Genomic DNA, 20,780 nt, shown 5'->3' on the forward strand with positions numbered 1-20,780 from the left:
CAGTGCTGTAGTGGTATTGTCGCTGGATTAGTAAATGGGGGACAGTGCTGTAGTGGTATTGTCGCTGGATTAGTAAATGGGGGACAGTGCCGTAGTGGTATTGTCGCTGGATTAGTAAATGGGGGGCAGTGCTGTAGTGGTATTGTCACTGGATTAGTAAATGGGGGACAGTGCCGTAGTGGTATTGTCGCTGGATTAGTAAATGGGGGGCAGTGCTGTAGTGGTATTGTCACTGGATTAGTAAATGGGGGACAGTGCCGTACTGGTATTGTCGCTGGATTAGTAAATGGGGGGCAGTGCTGTAGTGGTATTGTCGCTGGATTAGTAAATAGGGGGCAGTGCTGTAGTGGTATTGTCACTGGATTAGTAAATGGGGGGCAGTGCTGTAGTGGTATTGTCACTGGATTAGTAAATGGGGGACAGTGCCGTAGTGGTATTGTCGCTGGATTAGTAAATGGGGGGCAGTGCCGTAGTGGTATTGTCACTGGATTAGTAAATGGGGGGGGGACAGTGCCGTAGTGGTACTGTCGCTGGATTAGTAAATGGGGGACAGTGCTGTAGTGGTATTGTCGCTGGATTAGTAAATGGGGGGCAGTGCTGTAGTGGTATTGTCACTGGATTAGTAAATGGGGGGCAGTGCTGTCGTGGTATTGTCACTGGATTAGTAAATGGGGGGCAGTGCCGTAGTGGTATTGTCACTGGATTAGTAAATGGGGGGGCAGTGCCGTAGTGGTATTGTCGCTGGATTAGTAAATGGGGGACAGTGCCGTAGTGGTATTGTCGCTGGATTAGTAAATGGGGGGACAGTGCCGTAGTGGTATTGTCGCTGGATTAGTAAATGGGGGGACAGTGCCGTAGTGGTATTGTCGCTGGATTAGTAAATGGGGGGCAGTGCTGTAGTGGTATTGTCGCTGGATTAGTAAATGGGGGACAGTGCTGTAGTGGTATTGTCACTGGATTAGTAAATGGGGAGCAGTGCCGTAGTGGTATTGTCGCTGGATTAGTAAATGGGGGGCAGTGCCGTAGTGGTATTGTCGCTGGATTAGTAAATGGGGGGCAGTGCTGTAGTGGTATTGTCACTGGATTAGTAAATGGGGGACAGTGCCGTAGTGGTATTGTCACTGGATTAGTAAATGGGGGGCAGTGCTGTAGTGGTATTGTCGCTGGATTAGTAAATGGGGGACAGTGCCGTAGTGGTATTGTCGCTGGATTAGTAAATGGGGGACAGTGCTGTAGTGGTATTGTCACTGGATTAGTAAATGGGGGGCAGTGCCGTAGTGGTATTGTCACTGGATTAGTAAATGGGGGACAGTGCCGTAGTGGTATGGTCGCTGGATTAGTAAATGGGGGGGGGGGGGCAGTGCTGTAGTGGTATTGTCGCTGGATTAGTAAATGGGGGACAGTGCTGTAGTGGTATTGTCGCTGGATAAGTAAATGGGGGGGGGGACAGTGCCGTAGTGGTATTGTCGCTGGATTAGTAAATGGGGGGCAGTGCTGTAGTGGTATTGTCACTGGATTAGTAAATGGGGGGGGGGGGGCAGTGCCGTAGTGGTATTGTCGCTGGATTAGTAATCCAGAGTTATGCTCCAGGGACCCGAGTTCAAATCCCTCCACGGCAGGTGATGAACTTTGAATTCAATAAAAATTTGGAATTAAAAGTCTAAAAGGTGACCATGTCAATTGTCGGAAAACCCCATCTGGTTCATTAAATGTCCTTTAGGGAAGAAAATCCGTTATCATCACCTCGTCTGGCCGACATGTGACTCCGGACTCCAGCAATGTGGTTCAGGCAATAAAATGTTGGCCCAGAGATGTCCTCATCCCACCAACAAATATATATTTTTAAATCAATGTACCTTTGATAACTTATCATCGTCCAGGTGAGTTTTGTGAATGACATGTTGCAATGCCTCAAAAATCTTGTCCTGTAGTTTCTTGACCTTTCTCGCTTCAGTCAACCATGGTCGGTCTAAGAGAAAGAGGCAGAGACATTAGTAATCAATGGCACCAAACTAATGATATCAGATTGGCTGCCCGATCTACACAGTGCCTGTTACTAGTTCCATCGCAGTCAATGGAATTAAATATTAGATGTTATGCATAACAGGTGGCTAATCTGATACCATCTATTTTGCATGAAAAAATGAAAATGAAATGAAAATCGCTTATTGTCACAAGTAGGCTTCAAATGAAGTTACTGTGAAAAGCCCCTAGTCGCCACATTCCGGCACCTGTTCGAGGAGGCTGGTACGGGAATTGAACCGTGCTGCTGGCCTGCCTTAGAACATAGAACATTGCAGCGCAGTACAGGCCCTTCGGCCCTCGATGTTGCGCCGACCTGTGAAACCACTCTAAAGCCCATCTACACTATTCCCTTATCGTCCATATGTCTATCCAATGACCATTTGAATGTCCTTAGTGTTGGCGAGTCCACTACTGTTGCAGGCAGGGCATTCCACGCCCTTACTACTCTCTGAGTAAAAAACCTACCTCTGACATCTGTCCTATATCTATCTCCCCTCAATTTAAAGCTATGTCCCCTCGTGCTAGACATCACCATCCGAGGAAAAAGGCTCTCTGCTTTTTGGTCTGCTTTAAAAGCCAGCGATTTAGCCCAGAGTGCTAAACCAGCCCCTTGTGCATCAATGCACAAGAAAAATTTCAATGCTAAAGGAGGGCTGGTAATGAAGCCCATTGCTGGTTTCTGGTCAGGCAAACCTAATGGCGATTCGTCCAAAGCATGTATAACAGGTGCAGCTCACTTCAAATAGGAAAATGTCGCTAAACATCATTCTGCATTCATTTATTTCTTTTTGGAGTTCCGAACTCCATACAAATGTTGAAGAACATTAGAATTAGGAGCAGGAGGAGGCCATCTGACCCCTCGAGCCTGCTCCGCCATTCAATGAGATCATGGCTGATCTTTTGTGGACTCAGCTCCACTTTCCGGCCCGAACACCATAACCCTTAATCCCTTTATTCTTCAAAAAACTATCTATCTTTATCTTAAAAACATTTAATGAAGGAGCCTCAACTGCTTCACTGGGCAAGGAATTCCATAGATTCACAACCCTTTGGGTGAAGAAGTTCCTCCTAAACTCAGTCCTAAATCTACTTTCCTTTATTTTGAAGCTATGCCCCGTAGTTCTGCTTTCACCCGCCAGTGGAAACAACTTGCCCGCATCTATCCTATCTATTCCCTTCATACTTTTATATGTTTCTATAAGATCCCCCCTCATCCTTCTAAATTCCAACGAGTACAGTCCCAGTCTACTCAACCTCTCCTCGTAATCCAACCCCCTCAGCTCTGGGATTAACCTAGTGAATCTCCTCTGCACACCCTCCAGTGCCAGTACGTCCTTTCTCAGGTAAGGACACCAAAACTGAACACAATACTCCAGGTGTGGCCTCACTAACACCTTATACAATTGCAGCATAACCTCCCTAGTCTTAAACTCCATCCCTATAGCAACGAAGGACAAAACTCCATTTGCCTTCTTTATCACCTGTTGCACATGTAAACCAACTTTTTGCGACTCATGCACTAGCACACCCAGGTCTCTGCACAGCAGCATGTTATAATATTTTATCATTTAAATAATAATCCCTTTTGCTGTTATTCCTACCAAAATGGATAACCTCACATTTGTCAACATTGTATTCCATCTGCCAGACCCTAGCCCATTCACTTAACCTAACCAAATCACTCTGCAGACTTCCAGTATCCTCTGCACTTTTTGCTTTACCACTCATCTTAGTGTCGTCTGCAAAGTTGGACACATTGCATTTGTCCCCAACTCCAAATCATCTATGTAAATTTTGAAAAATTGTAGGCCCAACACTGATTCCTGAGGGACACCACTAGCTACTGATTGCCAACCAGAGAAACACCCATTAATCCCCACTCTTTGCTTTCTATTAATTAACCAATCCTCTATCCATGCTACTACTTTACCCTTAATGCCATGCATTTTTATTTTATGCAGCAACCTTTTGTGTGGCACCTTGTCAAAGGCTTTCTGGAAATCCAGATAGACCACATCCATTGAATGAAAATGAAAATCGCTGATTGTCACAAGTAGGCTTCAAATAAAGTTACTGTGAAAAGCCCCGAGTCGCCACATTCCGGCGCCTGATCGGGGAGGCTGGTACGGGAATTGAACCGTGCTGCTGGCCTGCCTTGGTCTGCTTTCAAAGCCAGCAATTTAGCGCTGTGCTAAACAGCCGCAGTATGGCTCCCCGTTATCTACCGCACTGGAAATGTCCTCAAAAATGTCCACTAAATTAGTTAGGCATGACCTCCCCTTTATGAACCCATGCTGCGTCTGCCCAATGGGACAATTTCCATCCAGATGCCTCACTATTTCTTCCTTGATGATAGATTCCAGCATTTTCCCTACCACCGAAGTTAAGCTCACTGGCCTATAATAACCCGCTTTCTGCCTACCTCCTTTTTTAAACAGTGGTGTCACGTTTGCTCATTTCCAATCCGCCGGGACCACCCCAGAGTCTAGTGAATTTTGGTAAATTATTGCATTTGCAATTTCCCTAGCCATCTCTTTTAGTGCCCTGGGATGCATTCCATCAGGGTCAGGAGACTTGTCTACCTTTATGAAATGAAAATGAAATGAAAATCGCTTATTGTCACAAGATGCTTCAAATGAAGTTACTGTGAAAAGCCCCTAGTCGCCACATTCCGGCGCCTGTTCGGGGAGGCTGGTACGGGAATTGAACCGTGCTGCTGGCCTGCTTTGGTCTGCTTTAAAAGCCAGCGATTTAGCCCAGTGTGCTAAACCAGCCCCTTTAGCCCCATTAGCTTGCCCATCACTACTTCCTTAGTGACAACAATCATCTCAAGGTCCTCATCTGTCATAGCCTCATTTCCATCAGTGACTGGCATGTTATTTGTCTGACATGTTAAATCTCATGCAAGATTTATCTGGTGATGAGACCATTTGATTGGGCCTGGGTTATGCTGACTTTTGGCTCCTGCTGAATTCTCCATTCCTGCCACCACCAAACCCGCTGGGCAGGATGGGAGAAATACCCTTAAGCAAGGAAGAAGAGGAGAAGGGAAGATATTATGGATGGAGGGCCGATTCCCTTGGAATGTGTCATAACCCCCAAGTGGAAGCCTTTACTGATCTCCCGTGGGAGTTGTGTGGAGTACTAGCTCCCCATGTAGGGGGTGAAAGCCAACCATCTGGCAGATCAGGGACTGGTGAGCTAAGTCGCCCCAGCTGGGAATTCACTTGGAGTGAGGTTCTGCATTCTGTAGACCCTTGTAAATAAATCTGTCGTTGGCCTCCTCTAGAATGAAAATTGAGATCTGGAATGATAGCATTTCTCCTGTCCGTAACAATTAAGAGATTCAACAACATGACATTCCAAGATGTCGTACACATTAGGGGCTGGTTTAGCACAGTGGGCTAAATAGTTGGCTTGTTAAGCAGAACAATGCCAGCAGCGCGGGTTCAATTCCCGTACCGGCCTCCCCGAACAGGCGCCGGAATGTGATGACTAGGGGCTTTTCACAGTAACTTCATTGAAGCCTACTCGTGACAATAAGTGATTATTATTATTATTTTCCACTTAAGAAAATGAAAGTGAATTCTGCAAAGTTTGAAATCCAAGATGTTGAACCTGGGGTCCACCCATCAACTGGTTGAACCATCTGCTCACAGGTGAAGTGGCAATGAGGAGGTGCTCAAAATGAGCCAAGTTACATCTTCACATCTTCCTTCCCCATAGCACATCCCTTTCAAGGAGCACATTGGCTCCACTCAATAGGTGGAGTGGTTCAAGCTAGGAATCATGGAAAAGAACCCATGATTTTGTTCAATATTACTGAACCTGCAGACATCACCACTGGACCATATACAACAGTCATTGGATTTTCCAGTTTAATTACATACCAGGTGACAGTAAGATAGCCGCTGTGAATAACGCAATCTCGTCCTCAGACAAATGCAGGCAGCACAAGCTTTTTGCCAAGTCAAAGATAATATTGATCAAATCATCACAACCTGGGAATAAAGAGGAAACATTAGCTCGGCAAGTGATTTCAACTGCAAAACCAATTACAGGAAAATAAATAGATAACAGAAAATGAAGATCATCAACAATAAATTATTGCTGTGGATTCCTAAATCGGAATGAATGACAAAACGCAATATATGAGAATCTTCTCAATTTCAGAAACTTTTAGAGCAGGTTTGGGGCCAACATGATGGATAGTGGACTCCTGGGGTGGGATTCTTCGGAAACCGGTGGGGCGGGCATCTCGGCGCAAAGGACTGGCATGAACCACTCCGGCGTCGGGCCACCCCGACGGTGCTGAATCCTTCAGGGACTAGGCTGGCACCGGAGTGGTTTGTGCCGCGCCAGCTTGCGTGGAACGGACTTGGCGCCACGCCAACCGGCGCCGAAGGGCCTTCGCTGGCCGGCGCGAGTTGGCACATGCGCAGGAGCGCCAGCGTGTGCAGGGGGGTTCTTCTCCGTGCCGGCCATGGCGGACCGGTACACCAGGCGACGCGGAGGCATAGAATGCCCCCACAGGCCCGCCCGCGGATTGGTGGGCATCATGGGGGCACCCCCCGGGGCCAGATCCACCCCCCTGCACCCTCCCGAGGACCCCGGAGGCCGCCCGCGGAGCCAGGTTCCGCCAGCATGTACCTGTCGTAACATACACCGCCGGGACCCGCCGAAATCGGGCGGCCACTCAGCCCATCACAGGCCGGAGAATCGCCGGTGGGGGGGGGGGGGGGGTGGACCGCTACCAGCGGCCGCTGACCGGTGCGGCGCGATTCCCGTTCCTGCCAAAACCCCGGCGCCGTAGAATTCGGCATCCAGCGGGGGCGGGACTCACGCCGCCCCCCTGGTGATTCTCCGACCCGGCGGAGGGTTGGAGAATCCCGTCCCTGGTTTGCAATAAGTCTGCACTTCCCGACTTCCATACAGGAAGCTTATGTGTCAATCTGGCACCATCACATTTCTAGGCTGCATTTACTTGTAACACAACCTCATGCAAAAGCTAATCAAATCTTACCCAGTGATTTGAAGATCTGTGTGCCTCCATACTTTCCTTCAAAAAACAGCGTATTGTTCAGAGGGTTATACGCTCTGCACATTCGAACTAATAAGACCTCAAGGCAACCTGGAACAGGAAGACAGAAATTTTTCTCTCTAATCTCACAAAATCAACACTTCATTTTGGAACAGAAACTTCAATGTGTGGTTCGAATTGGTCTGGGCATTAAAATTGACATTCCAAACCGAACTTTAAAATGAGGACAAAATTGAATTAAAATTTTTTTTGCCTCAACCTAAAAAGGCAAGAGGCTATTAATGTGCCTATCTGTGGTAAATGTGGTATTAATGTGCCTATCTGTGGTAAATGTGGTATTAATGTGCCTATCTGTGGTAAATGTGGTATTAATGTGCCTATCTGTGGTAAATGTGGTATTCATGTGCCTATCTGTGGTAAATGTGGTATTAATGTGCCTATCTGTGGTAAATGTGGTATTAATGTGCCTATCTGTGGTAAATGTGGTATTGATGTGCTATCTGTGGTAAATGTGGTATTAATGTGCCTATCTGTGGTAAATGTGGTATTAATGTGCCTATCTGTGGTAAATGTGGTATTAATGTGCCTATCTGTGGTAAATGTGGTATTCATGTGCCTATCTGTGGTAAATGTGGTATTGATGTGCCTATCTGTGGTAAATGTGGTATTCATGTGCCTATCTGTGGTAAATGTGGTATTAATGTGCCTATCTGTGGTAAATGTGGTATTCATGTGCCTATCTGTGGTAAATGTGGTATTGATGTGCCTATCTGTGGTAAATGTGGTATTAATGTGCCTATCTGTGGTAAATGTGGTATTCATGTGCCTATCTGTGGTAAATGTGGTATTAATGTGCCTATCTGTGGTAAATGTGGTATTCATGTGCCTATCTGTGGTAAATGTGGTATTAATGTGCCTATCTGTGGTAAATGTGGTATTAATGTGCCTATCTGTGGTAAATGTGGTATTAATGTGCCTATCTGTGGTAAATGTGGTATTAATGTGCCTATCTGTGGTAAATGTGGTATTCATGTGCCTATCTGTGGTAAAAGGCTCGTTAAAGAAGACATGTATCTGAAAAACGGAGGAATGGTAAAAGTGGGGGAAAAGTAATTTGAGGATTAAGTTTAATCAGTCCGTCCAACTGGATTCCACCCAGCCGATTGTATCCTCCACTGAAAGTACAGAGTGGTATTTGGGGGGGAGGGGGGAGGAGGGAGCGAGTCCGTGTCCCTCCCAATCCCATTAGCTTCCTGTTGGCAAATAAATGACCCACTAAGGGCGCGATCGATCCGAATGGGATCAGAGTCCCGTAGTGCGATTAGCCGGATGTTTCCCTGTGGTCACGTCGCTGGGAAACGACCTGCTATCGAACGGCCATTCGGGTAAATCGGCGCCTCAGCGAGGAACGTGGACCCGAGGCTACAGTTAGTCCCATTTTCTGCATCATGAATCCCCTCAGTGCCGGGAGAGATCGGGAAGCCATTTTTAAATCCCTGTTGTGTGAAAAATGCCAGCTTGGCACCCTGGCAGTGCCCCTGCCAGCTGGCAAATGCCACCAAGCACCTTGGCAGTGCCAGTCTGGCAGCCAGGTGGCACCAGCAGTGCCAAGGTGCCACCCTGCCCAGAGGGCATGCACCTGGGGACCTTTGATTCCCTGGGAGAATCCCCACGAGTGCTGTTCCGTCTGGTCCCAGTTTGTGGAGACCAGCACTGAACGACGCTCTCCCGAGGTCTCCGAGGTGAGAAAGTTAGATCCCACACCTTGGTTAGGTCGCGGGAATGCATATTAGAGAGAACTAGCTGTCTCACTCTAATATGCAGATTTGCCAGAATGTGATTCCTCCCACAGTGGGCAGGATTCGCATCCCAACTTCTCACATCTCGCGAGGTGTGGCGAGCCGGGGAAATCCCGGAAGAGGGATCTCCCGGCGTACACTGGCCACTCCACACTGCTTTGCAGGCGCAACACAGCCAGGAAATCTCAGCCTCAGTCTGTTTTCACAGAGGAAGGTGAATGTGGGGTGAACTGAAGGAGATGTTAAACATTCACTCTTCAAAATCTTCACTGGAAACTACAACAGAAAAGAAAATAGTAAATCAACAAGAGGGTTTAGAATCAGAGTTTTTTCTCAAAGAACTGAGGTAAAAGTTCAGAGAAAGTTTTTCAATTCCGAAAGTTATTAGAACCTCTTTACTACAAGTGGTTATTCAGACAGATACCGACTACTTTAAAAAATAGAATTGGATTAAGTATTTGTAAAGGAAAAATGTAAAAGAATTCATGGATTGAAGGAAAAAATGGTGTTTGAATAAATAGGCTCTACCTACAAGCACAAACCAATGAGGTGAAATTGGAAGATTGATATAATTATGTACATCAGTTCAAATGTTCCTACTTTGTAAACAGTTCATACCTGACTTGGCCCTCACGTCCACCGGCAGGTTTTCAAAACCAGCTATTAAATCCAGTCAGTTCATTTGCTTTTCATGTTTGTGATTAATTTTGTAACAAAAATAACATCAGCTGTGAAAAGCTCCAATAACTTGGCTCGGTCTTTGCTCGAACGCTAGAGCTTCCATTTTAAAGTTGAATATAATGTGGAGTGTAAACAGTGAAGGACATCCTGGCAATTTTCAAAAGATAATGGGTGGCATTTGCCACCATTCCTCTCAGCAGGATCCTCTGGTCCCTCTGACGGTGACCCACCCCTCGCCGTGGCTTCACTGGGGGTGGGGAGGAGGTGGACAATGCAAAACCCGGTTGACAGCAGCTGGACCGAAGTTCCCGCCATCAGCCAATGGCACGGCGAGGGGCGGGGGGGGGGTCAGCGAAAACCCCACCCAGTAATACAGCTGCTGTGTTGGTATGTCCCCACATTCTAGAAAATTCATGCGGGCTACAAATTTACAACTTGCCATTGAAGTGAAGGAAATGCCATACACGGGAGTGAGTGTTGTCTGGTTTATTATTCCCGTACCAGCCTCCCTGAACAGGCGCCAGAATGTGGTGACTAGGGGCTTTTCACAGTAACTTCATTGAAGCCTACTTGTGACAATAAACGATTTTCATTTTCCATTTCATTTCATATTACACGGGTGTGCTGTCTGGTTTATGACACGGGTGTGCTGTCTGGTTTATGACACGGGTGTGCTGTCTGGTTTATGACACGTGTGTGTTGTCTGGTTTATGACACGGGTGTGCTGTCTGGTTTATGACACGTGTGTGTTGTTTGGTTTATGACACGGGTGTGCTGTCTGGTTTATTACATGGGTGTGCTGTCTGGTTTATGACACGTGTGTGTTGTCTGGTTTATTACACGGGTGTGCTGTCTGGTTTATTACACGGGAGTGCTGTCTGGTTTATGACACGTGTGTGTTGTCTGGTTTATGACACGGGTGTGCTGTCTGGTTTATGACACGTGTGTGTTGTCTGGTTTATTACACAGGTGGGCAGGGGGGTGGGCACGGGAGCAATAGGTCAGAAGGTGAGAGCATTGAGGGAGAACTAGGGAATAGGGCCAGTCTGGCTCTGGGGCAGAGCAGACAGGGAGAAGTTGCTGAACACAGCGGGTCTGGTGGCCTGAAGTGCATATGTTTTAATGCAAGAAGTATTACGGGTAAGGCAGATGAACTTCGAGCTTGGATTAGTACTTGGAACTATGATGTTGTTGCCATTACAGAGACCTGGTTGAGGGAAGGGCAGGATTGGCAGCTAAACGTTCCAGGATTTAGATGTTTCAGGCGGGATAGAGGGGGATGTAAAAGTGGAGGTGGAGTTGCGCTACTTGTTCGGGAGAATATCACAGCTATACTGCGAGAGGACACCTCAGAGGGCAGTGAGGCTATATGGGTAGAGATCAGGAATAAGAAGGGTGCAGTCACAATGTCGGGGGTTTACTACAGGCCTCCCAACAGCCAGTGGGAGATAGAGGAGCAGATAGGTAGACAGATTTTGGAAAAGAGTAAAAACAAGTGTTGTTGTGATGGGAGACTTCAACTTCCCCAATATTGACTGGGACTCACTTAATGCCAGGGGCTTAGACGGGGCAGAGTTTGTAAGGAGCATCCAGGAGGACTTCTTAAAACAATATGTAGACAGTCCAACTAGGGAAGGGGCTGTACTGGACCTGGTATTGGGGAATGAGCCCGGCCAGGTGGTAGAAGTTTCAGTAGGGGAGCATTTTGGGAACAGTGACCACAGTTCAGTAAGTTTTAAAGTGCTGATGGACAAGGTTAAGAGTGGGCCTAGGGTGAATGTGCTAAATTGGGGGAAGGCTAATTATAACAATATTAGGCGGGAACTGAAGAACCTAGATTGGGGGCGGATGTTTGAGGGTAAATCAACATCTGACATGTGGGAGGCTTTCAAGTGTCAGTTGAAAGGAATTCAGGACCGGCATATTCCTGTGAGGATGAAGGTTAATACGGCAATTTTAGGGAACCTTGGATAATGAGAGATATTGTAGGCCTCGTCAAAAAGAAAAAGGAGGCATTTGTCAGGGTTAAAAGGCTGGGAACGGATGAAGCCTGTGTGGAATATAAGGAAAGTAGGAAGGAACTTAAGCAAGGAGTCAGGAGCGCTAGACGGGGTCACGAAAAGTCATTGGCAAATAGGGTTCAGGAAAATCCCAAGGCTTTTTACACGTACATAAAAATCAAGAGGGTAGCCAGGGAAAGGGTTGACCCACTGAAGGATAGGCAAGGGAATCTATGTGTGGAGCCAGAAGAAATGGGCGAGGTACTAAATGAATACTTTGCATCAGTATTCACCAAAGAGAAGGAATTGGTGGATGCTGAGTCTGGAGAAGGGTGTGTAGATAGCCTGGGCCACATTGAGATCCAAAAAGACAAGGTGTTGGGCATCTTGAAAAATATTAAGGTAGATAAGTCCCCAGGGCCTGATGGGATCTACCCCAGAATACTGAAGGAGGCTAGAGAGGAAATTGCTGAGGCCTTGACAGAAATCTTTGGATCCTCACTGTCTTCAGGTGATGTCCCGGAGGGCTGGAGAATAGCCAATGTTGTTCCTTTGTTTAAGAAGGGTAGCAAGGATAATCCAGGGAACTACAGGCCTTACGTCAGTGGTAGGGAAATTACTGGAGAGAATTCTTCGAGACAGAATCTACTCCCATTTGGAAGCAAATGGACGTATTAGTGAGAGGCAGCATGGTTTTGTGAAGGGGAGGTAGTGTCTCACTAACTTGACAGAGTTTTTCGAAGAGGTCACAAAGATGATTGATGCAGGTAGGGCAGTGGATGTTGTCTATATGGACTTCAGTAAGGCCTTTGACAAGGTCCCTCATGGTAGACTAGTACAAAAGATGAAGTCACACAGGATCAGGGGTGAGCTGGCACGGTGGATACAGAACTGGCTAGGTCATAGAAGGCAGAGAGTAGCAATGGAAGGATGCTTTTCAAATTGGAGGGCTGTGACTAGTGGTGTTCCGCAGCGATCAGTGCTGGGGCCTTTGCTGTTTGTAGTATATATAAATGATTTGGAGGAAAATGTAACTGGTCTGATTAGTAAGTTTGCAGACGACACAAAGGTTGGTGGAATTGCGGATAGCGATGAGGACTGTCAGAGGATACAGCAGGATTTAGATTGTTTGGAGACTGGGCGGAGAGATGGCAGATGGAGTTTAATCCGGACAAATGTGAGGTAATGCATTTTGGAAGGTCTAATGCAGGTAGGGAATATACAGTGAATGGTAGAACCCTCAAGAGTATTGAAAGTCAGAGAGATCTAGGTGTACAGGTGCACAGGTAACTGAAAGGGGCAACACAGGTGGAGAAGGTAGTCAAGAAGGCATACGGCATGCTTGCCTTCATTGGCCGGGGCATTGAGTATAAGAATTGGCAAGTCAATGGGCAGCACGGTAGCATTGTGGATAGCACAATTGCTTCACAGCTCCAGGGTCCCAGGTTCGATTCCGGCTTGGGTCACTGTCTGTGCGACGTCTGCACATCCTCCCCGTGTGTGCGTGGGTTTCCTCCGGGTGCTCCGGTTTTCTCCCACAGTCCAAAGATATGCAGGTTAGGTGGATTGGCCATGATAAATTGCCCTTAGTGTCCAAAATTGCCCTTAGTGTTGGGTGGGGTTACTGGGTTATGGGGATAGGGTGGAGGTGTTGACCTTGGGTAGGGTGCTCTTTCCAAGAGCCGGTGCAGACTCGATGGGCCGAATGGCCTCCTTCTGCACTGTAAATTCTATATAATCTATGTTGCAGCTGTATAGAACCTTAGTTAGGCCACACTTGGAGTATAGTGTTCAATTCTGGTCGCCACACTACCAGAAGGATGTGGAGGCTTTAGAGAAGGTGCAGAAGAGATTTACCAGAATGTTGCCTGGTATGGAGGGCATTAGCTATGAGGAGTGGTTGAATAAACTCGGTTTGTTCTCACTGGAATGACAGAGGTTGAGGGGCGACCTGATAGAGGTCTACAAAATTATGTGGGGCATAGACAGGGTGGATAGTCAGAGGCTTTTCCACAGGGTAGAGGGGTCAATTACTAGGGGGCATAGGTTTAAGGTGCGAGGGGCAAGGTTTAGGGTAGATGCACGAGGCAGGTTTTTTACCCAGAGGGTAGTGGGTGCCTGGAACTCGCTGCGGAGGAGGTAGTGGAAACAGGGACATTTAAGGGGCATCTTGACAAATACATGAATAGGATGGGAATAGAGGGATACGGACCCCGGAAGTGTAGAAGATTTTAGTTTAGACGGGCAGCACGGTCGGCACGGGCTTGGAGGGCCGAAGGGCCTGTTCCTGTGCTGTACTTTGTTCTTTGGTGTATTACACGTGTGTGTGTCTGGTTTATTACACGTGTGTGTTCTCTGGTTTATTACATGGGAGTTTTCTCGGTTTATTGTTTTCCAGGACAATCTCGGAGGGATCATTTAAGAAGAGCACATCATCAATATGAATGATAATTAAAAACATCTACCTATCCACAGCGCAAATTTAAGAAGTGTAAAGAACTCCTGAGAAATGTGCACAGCAACACAAATATCATTATTTCAGTTGTTTCTAATCCATCAATCCACACAAATATTGAAATGTATAACTTTTGCTAATCTGATAAAGGTGTAAGGTACACTTGACTTTGTAACATTGTTGAATTACCTTGCCCCCAGATACCAGAATGGATTATCCACTCTTGCGTTAGAAAACAATAAGGTTTGTTTTAAGTGTGTTTAATTTAATGCTTCTGTGGAAGGGTAAAACTATAGTTAGATTCATGCTGGATAAAGGTGTTTGTGTGTGTGGGGGTTGGTTAAGTTCCAACTGTGACTCTATTGTGTTTAGAAAGGGTTTCAGTCTGAAGAGTAAATAAAAGCCTAGAGAAGGATAAGCCATTGCTTAGCAACAGGGGGCCACTTTCCAGACCAAAGGGATTTCCTTTGTTCTTAGTTTTAGCTGAATTAATTGGCAGTTGGAGGTGGGTAGTACGAGAGAAGGCAGTTCTCACAGCTCTGCTAGAGCCAGTTGGTTTTAGAAGGATAAAAAGGGACATCTCTCCCAGCTTTTCTAGAAGAAGAGCCATACCCTGAAGTAATGGCAAAAAAACAAGTACTGAGGTCGGAAAAGAAGCTAGTTAAGGAGCACTGTTCAGTTAAAACAGACAGAGATGAGAATATTGAGACAGCAGAAAGATATCGGAAGTGATTTTCAGGTATGTGTGATTTTATTAGTTGGAATAACTATGGAAATCGGTGGCGGGATCTCGGAGTTTGTTTAAAAGCAGTCAAGACAAAGTGAACCTAAAAGGGGATGGTGTAAAATCGTTGCCTGGATTTGATATTAAAAGTGGAGTGGAAGCTTGGGTTAAAAGAATCACTTGTGAAAAATAGACTGGAGTTCAGAATGCAAACTGCTAAGGGTATACATAGAAATATAGAAAATAGGTACAGGAGTAGGCCCTTCGGCCCTTTGAGCCTGCAGCACCATTCAATATAATTATGAAAGAAGATTTGAAACCGTTTTTGGGAGTAGAGTTTGGAAACTCTAATTTGATCATCATCTAGGGAAATTCGAAGCAGAAATTCACAAACACTCACTTGGGTTTAGAGTGGAGTGTGTGTATATGACGGCAGTCACCTTCCAGTCTCAAAAGGAACTTTTTGTTTAATGAAATCATCGTAGCTTAAGATGTACTTTGAAATCCATGTTAATCCTAAAACTGTGTGTAATTGTAAACTAAGGGGAGGGGTAGAGTATTGTATAATAATCCAATTTTTCATAACTGATACATTTCTTTTCTTGTTAAAACTAAATTAGCATTCCTGTGACTCCACCTTTTTATGAAAAAGTAAAAGTTTTGGGGCTGGATTCTCCCAAAATGGGACTGTGGTCTCACGCCGCCGTAAAAATGCTGGAGTTTTACTCTGGAGATCCCTGCAAAAAAGATGGGCTAATTCCCAGCCCTGCAGGGGTCCAGCAGGGACCCGGAGTGAATCTCGCAGCTTTAGCTGTGGATACGGGCCCCGCACTTCTGGGTTTGAGTGTGCGCATGCGCACGGCGGTGGCCTCCAGTGGCTGTGCTGAACTCCATGGCGAACTCAGACCCGCGGGGGCAGACATAAAAATTAGACCCCCCCCCCCGATGGGCAGCGCGCCCGAGGATCTGACCGCGCAGATCTTAACCCCGGCCGCCTATAAGGCCCTCCACCCCGGTGCCTGAAACCCCGCCCCCCCAAGCTGGCATCCCGACCGGTGATTGGTGGTTAGTTCCACGCCGTCGGGAACTCGGCTGGTCGGGAGCGGAGGATCGCTGGATGGGCCTCTGGCAATGGGCCCCCAGCCACACGGCGTACTCTGCGGTCACGCCGATTCCCGGGTCCCGGGAATTTTGACGATTTTGACGCGGAGCTGCAGTCTTTTGAGTCAGGGTTCTATCCTGGGATTTTCCAATCCAGTTATAACAGCAACTGGGATCGTAACACTTGTCCCTTTTTCTCTGCTTCAACATCAATTGTAGGGCCTTGAGCCATCATGTCCTTCCACTAGGAATTCTGGGCAGAATTCTCCGACCCCCCCGCTGGGTTGGAGAATCGATACGGCGCCGCGCGATTCGCGCCATGCTGCCCCGACGCTGTGAATCAGCTCCATCGGCGCCGGCGCGGCGCCGGCGTGGTCGGTGCGGCGCTGGTCGGGGTCGGTGCGGCGCTGGCGTGGTCGGCGCGGCGCTGGTCGGGGTCGGTGCGGCGCTGGCGTGGTCGGCGCGGCGCCGGCGTGGTCGGTGCGGCGCTGGTCGGGGTATGCGCCGACACTCCGGCCCAGTTGGACCGAGTTGCCAATATCAAAAAGCCGAGTCCTGCCTGCACCATTCTAACATCCTCCGAGCCGGCAGGACCTCGGCGTTGGAGGGTCCGGGGGGCCTCCATAGTGGCCTAGGCCTCTCTGTCGGGGGGCCTCCTTTCCTCCGCACCGGCTCCTGTAGCTCTGCGCCATTTGGCATCGGGGCCGGCGCGGGGAAGGCCACTGCGCATGCGCTCGTTGGCGCCGGCCCAACTGCGAACAAGTGGACCCCGCGGCGCCGGGATCCGGCCGGGATTGGCAGTTGGAGTGGCGTGGGCCGCTCCAGCACCATCCTAGCCCCCTGTGGGCAGCAGAATGGGGTCCCGGAACGGGCGACGACGCCGGAGTAAAACACTCCATTTTTACTCCGGCCTCAGCACTTAGCCCCCCGATGTGTCCCTGAATCTTGCTCGCTTCCCATCTTCAAGAGCTTCCTTGGTCTTTTTAATCGCCTCAACTTTTGTCCTTCCTGTTCACATTCTCCAAGCCCCTTTAAAGAGATGGAGACAGAAACTGAAAGGCATTCTAGAATTGAAAGATGTCTTTCTGTAGATGTTAGCTCTCTCCTAATGAAGGCCAGTTGGTTCACCTGGTTTGGGCGAGTATCCTGTACTTCATTTTCTTTATTATAAAATCTGTTCTATTTGTAATCCTCAGAAAAGTGGATAACTTGTCCAAGGCTGATTAAAACTGTGAGGTAAGCACATTGACATCAACCCAGAAGAGGAATGCTATAGAAATAACATTTCATAATGGTGACTCCGTATTGCAAAGTTAGGCAAAAACTAAATTGGGAAGCATTCTATTTGGTGTTGCTGACTCACATTGCAGTTGGTGAGGCCCTTTCTATGTTATTCTCTAAGTCTGAATAAAGATTGTAGACTTCCAGTTAACACAAATACTTTATTCAATGGGTTTGTTCTGTTTCCAGAGCTTAACTAGATCTAATACAGTCAAGAGGTATGACAGTGAAACTAAGGTAAACTGCCTATATTGAGTTTTATACCCGTCTCTGATGCCCTCTAGTGATGCTGTGGCTGTTACATCTGTCTGCAATCCCTGGTGTATGTACAGATGTACAGATCACTACATTCCCCCCCCCCCCCACCTTTTATTGGATATGTTTTCTAGTCTGGCCTCAAGAAAACCGTACAGAACAAGTGGTGAGAATAAGCAAATCTGCACACTGCGAAAATGATAAAGTAACACGGAAACAATTAACTGTGTTGTGAGTCCATCGTGAGAAATGTCCATATTCGTCTTGTGGGTGTGTCGAAGTGTCGTCACAAATCTAGCCGGTCGGGTGCTTTACGGCTTCTGCTGGAGCGTCTTAACGGTGGTAGTAGGGATGATGGTTTGATGTCATCAAGAGTACCGTCTGGCGAGGAACGTCCTGTGGACAAACAGACCCGGTCAAGTCCAGCGTGGGAAATACTGGCGTTGTAGGTGAATTTCTAATAGATCCCGGCGGTTACGGTGAAAAAGTACTCCTGCAGACGATTTGACAATGTAGGACTGCGGTGCCTCCTGCCTGATCACCGTGGCTGACTCAGACTGTCCGCCTTCTGGCTCCCTGATTCTGATGGTGTCACCTATTGTCAGTGGCTTGAATGGGATGGCATGTTGATCGTGGTATAGTTTTTGTTTGGAGCATATTGCCCGCATGTCGTCGAGAACCGATGCGTTGCCGGGGTCTCGGAATTGCTTTGCCGGTAGGGTTGCCAGGATGTCTCTGCCGAAGAGCATTTGCGCTGGTGACAGTCCTGAGCTCAATGGGGTTGCTCGGTACGACAAACAGAGCTAGGTTGATGTCGGAATGTGACTCGGCTGCTTTGTTGATGAGTCGTTTAATGATGTGGACACCTTTTCCCCTGTTCCATTTGATTGCGGGTAGCGATTCTATGTCGCACTGTTGTCTGACCTCGACCCTTTTCTTGTGTTTGTGGTAGTGATTCTGTATGTTATCGTTTGTGAAAGCTGTTTTGCTTGTTTGTTCTGGAGCAGATGTGAATTCGTAAGATTCTTTATCATGCCATGGCATGTTTGTGTCTTGTCATTGCTTCGCAATGTGCTGTGGCATTGTCCTTCACGTACAGAGTTGTACCATGTTGTACAGTTCGTTGTTTCATTGTTGTCGTTTCTGTCTTGGTTGTTTTCATTGGTGTTCTTGTTGTTGTCGCTATTGTCGTTCTTTTTGTCGCGCTTGTTGATTCTGTTTTTGTTGTTTTCGCTTTTATTCTTGTTCTTTTTCTTGTTGTTTCTGGGATACTTCTTGTTGCTTTTGTCGTTCTTGTTGCGCTGCATGTTGTTTATGTTGTTGCTGTTGTTGTTCTTGTTTCTGCTGTGCTTCTTGTGTTTTTTGTTGTTCTTGTTACGCTCAATGGGTGTGCCATGTGGATGATTTGAGTCATTGTCACAGTTACTGGTGTCAGTGTCCTTTGTGGTCTCTGCTACATCGAGCGTATCTTCTTGAGAATTGTGAGAATGATCTGATGTTGCATTGATGTTGGTGACATCAGTCATTTGTGGTGGATTCGATTCCTCTTCTTTGCTTACTTGGTACTCCTCTTCTAGAGTCATTTCTGGTTCACTTGAATCATCATTGAGTTCTTGGTGCTCCTCTTTTGGAGTCATTTCAGATTCATTTGAATCATCTGTGATATCTTTGTGCTCCTTTGCTGGAGTCAAAATCTTCACAATTTCATTTTGTTGTGGGTTGTGGTGCTCCTTTGCTAGAGTCAAAAGTTTCAAGATTTCTATTGACGTGGTCTCTCTGGACTCATGGGTGGCTGTCCTCTGATTATTAAGTGCTTCTGTGCAGACGAGCTGAGATATGTCAGCCTCGCTGTGATCCTGCACATCCTGTATGAGAATTGTGATTTCTTCGTCACTTGTCTCACATACAGTGGGTAGACATTCAGTGTCTTCTTCTGGTGGCTCAGATAAGCTTGATAGATCTTCATGGTCTTGTACATGCATGGCGTTCGCTATGGAGTGTTTGTTTGCTTCCATTTTTGAGTCTGTCACGAGCTGTCTGTGGAGGCTTGCATCAATCTCTTTGTGGAGGCTTGCGTCGCTCTCTTTGTGGAGTCCTTCATCGCTCTCTCTGTGGAGTCCTTCATCGCTCTCTCTGTGGAGTCTGTCATCGCTCTCTCTGTGGAGTCTGTCATCGCTCTTTCTGTGGAGTCTGTCATCGCTCTCTCTGTGGAGTCTGTCATCGCTCTCTCTGTGGAGCCCTTCATCGCTCTCTCTGTGGAGTCTGTCATCGCTCTCTGTGTGGAGTCTGTCATCGCTCTCTGTGTGGAGTCGTGCAGTGTTCTCGCTGTAGAGTCGATCTGTGCTCTCTCAACAGAGTCGTTCTGTGCTCTCTGTGTGGCGTCGTCTTCGTCTTGAGTATTGCTGTCATCCCATGTATCACCGATCTGCCATGGCACCATGGTGTTGGATTCATCGACCATGAGAAGAGTCGTATTGAGCTTTTCAACCGTGTTGCTGATGCTGTGATCAGGATCTCCGAATAACTCAGCCATGTCTGAGCAGTATTGTGTGTATTGTTCGATGGACAAATCATCGCTTTTTGTTTCGGAGTTGTGATCGTTCTCTTCATGCTCAATGAACAAATCTTCTTGTGTGGAGGCTGGGACCCTTCGTGGTGCGTGGACCACTCTCTGTTTCTTGGCGTCAGGCCGCAGCATAATCCTGCACTCATGTGTCGGAATGTCATATATGCTACAGAATTCCCCATTCCCCGGGCTGAAGATTCCCCATTCCAAAGAACTCATCGTCGGGGTCTTCCCGGTACATCTCCTCTAGTTGCAGTTTAGATTTGGTACTGGAGTAGCCATCTCCCAAGGTGAAATCTTCGCCTGAGTCGTAGTCTACAAGGACCATATCATCTTGTAGGGTGGTGCTAACTGCTTGTTCCAGGATGTTGTGACAGTTATTTTCAACTGCTGGTGTAAGTTTGGGCATTGTTCTGTCTTTTGAGGCAAGAAAATTGGGTTTTGTAGCTTTAAATTTCTTTTTGTTCATTTTCGTGCATTTCCCTATTAAGTGGGCGTGGTCCTGGTCCTTTGACGTCATGACATCATGTGTACGACTCGATTGCCCATGTGCACTCCGAGTTTCCTGTACTGTCCGCTCTTTTCGCAACTGCGCATGTGCGGCTCCTTTCTCAAGATGGCTGCCGCTCAGAACTTCCTTCAATCCTGCCTCTGCCTCGTGGTAAGTTTTGCCGCCGTTTTTTCTGATTTTCTTTTCTAGACACTGATTCTGTGTTTGTAAAGACTGACAGGATTGATTTTGTGTTTGTTCATAAGCAAGGCATTTTTGTATAGCGATTTCTAGAGTTAGATGCTTATTTTGTGATAGTTCTTCCCTCAAATTTTTATCAGATAGTCCAGAAATTAATTGAT

At 47.1% G+C, this 20,780-nt stretch overlaps 1 protein-coding gene across 3 annotated transcripts in view; it reads right to left on the bottom strand.

Moving 5' to 3' along the window:
• Positions 1-20,780, bottom strand: part of LOC140394884 (nuclear receptor ROR-beta-like) — a 179,123-nt gene that overhangs the window by 37,672 nt on the left and 120,671 nt on the right. For all 3 annotated transcript variants that reach the window (XM_072482040.1, XM_072482042.1, XM_072482039.1), the window contains 3 exons: positions 7,049-7,156; positions 5,916-6,026; positions 1,857-1,969 (listed from right to left, as the gene is read on the bottom strand). In XM_072482040.1, coding sequence (XP_072338141.1) covers positions 1,857-1,969; positions 5,916-6,026; positions 7,049-7,156 — 332 coding nt within the window. The remainder of the gene's footprint in view (positions 1-1,856; positions 1,970-5,915; positions 6,027-7,048; positions 7,157-20,780) is intronic.

Source organism: Scyliorhinus torazame, chromosome 18, assembly GCF_047496885.1.
Source record: "Scyliorhinus torazame isolate Kashiwa2021f chromosome 18, sScyTor2.1, whole genome shotgun sequence".
Taxonomy (NCBI): Eukaryota; Metazoa; Chordata; class Chondrichthyes; order Carcharhiniformes; family Scyliorhinidae; genus Scyliorhinus; species Scyliorhinus torazame.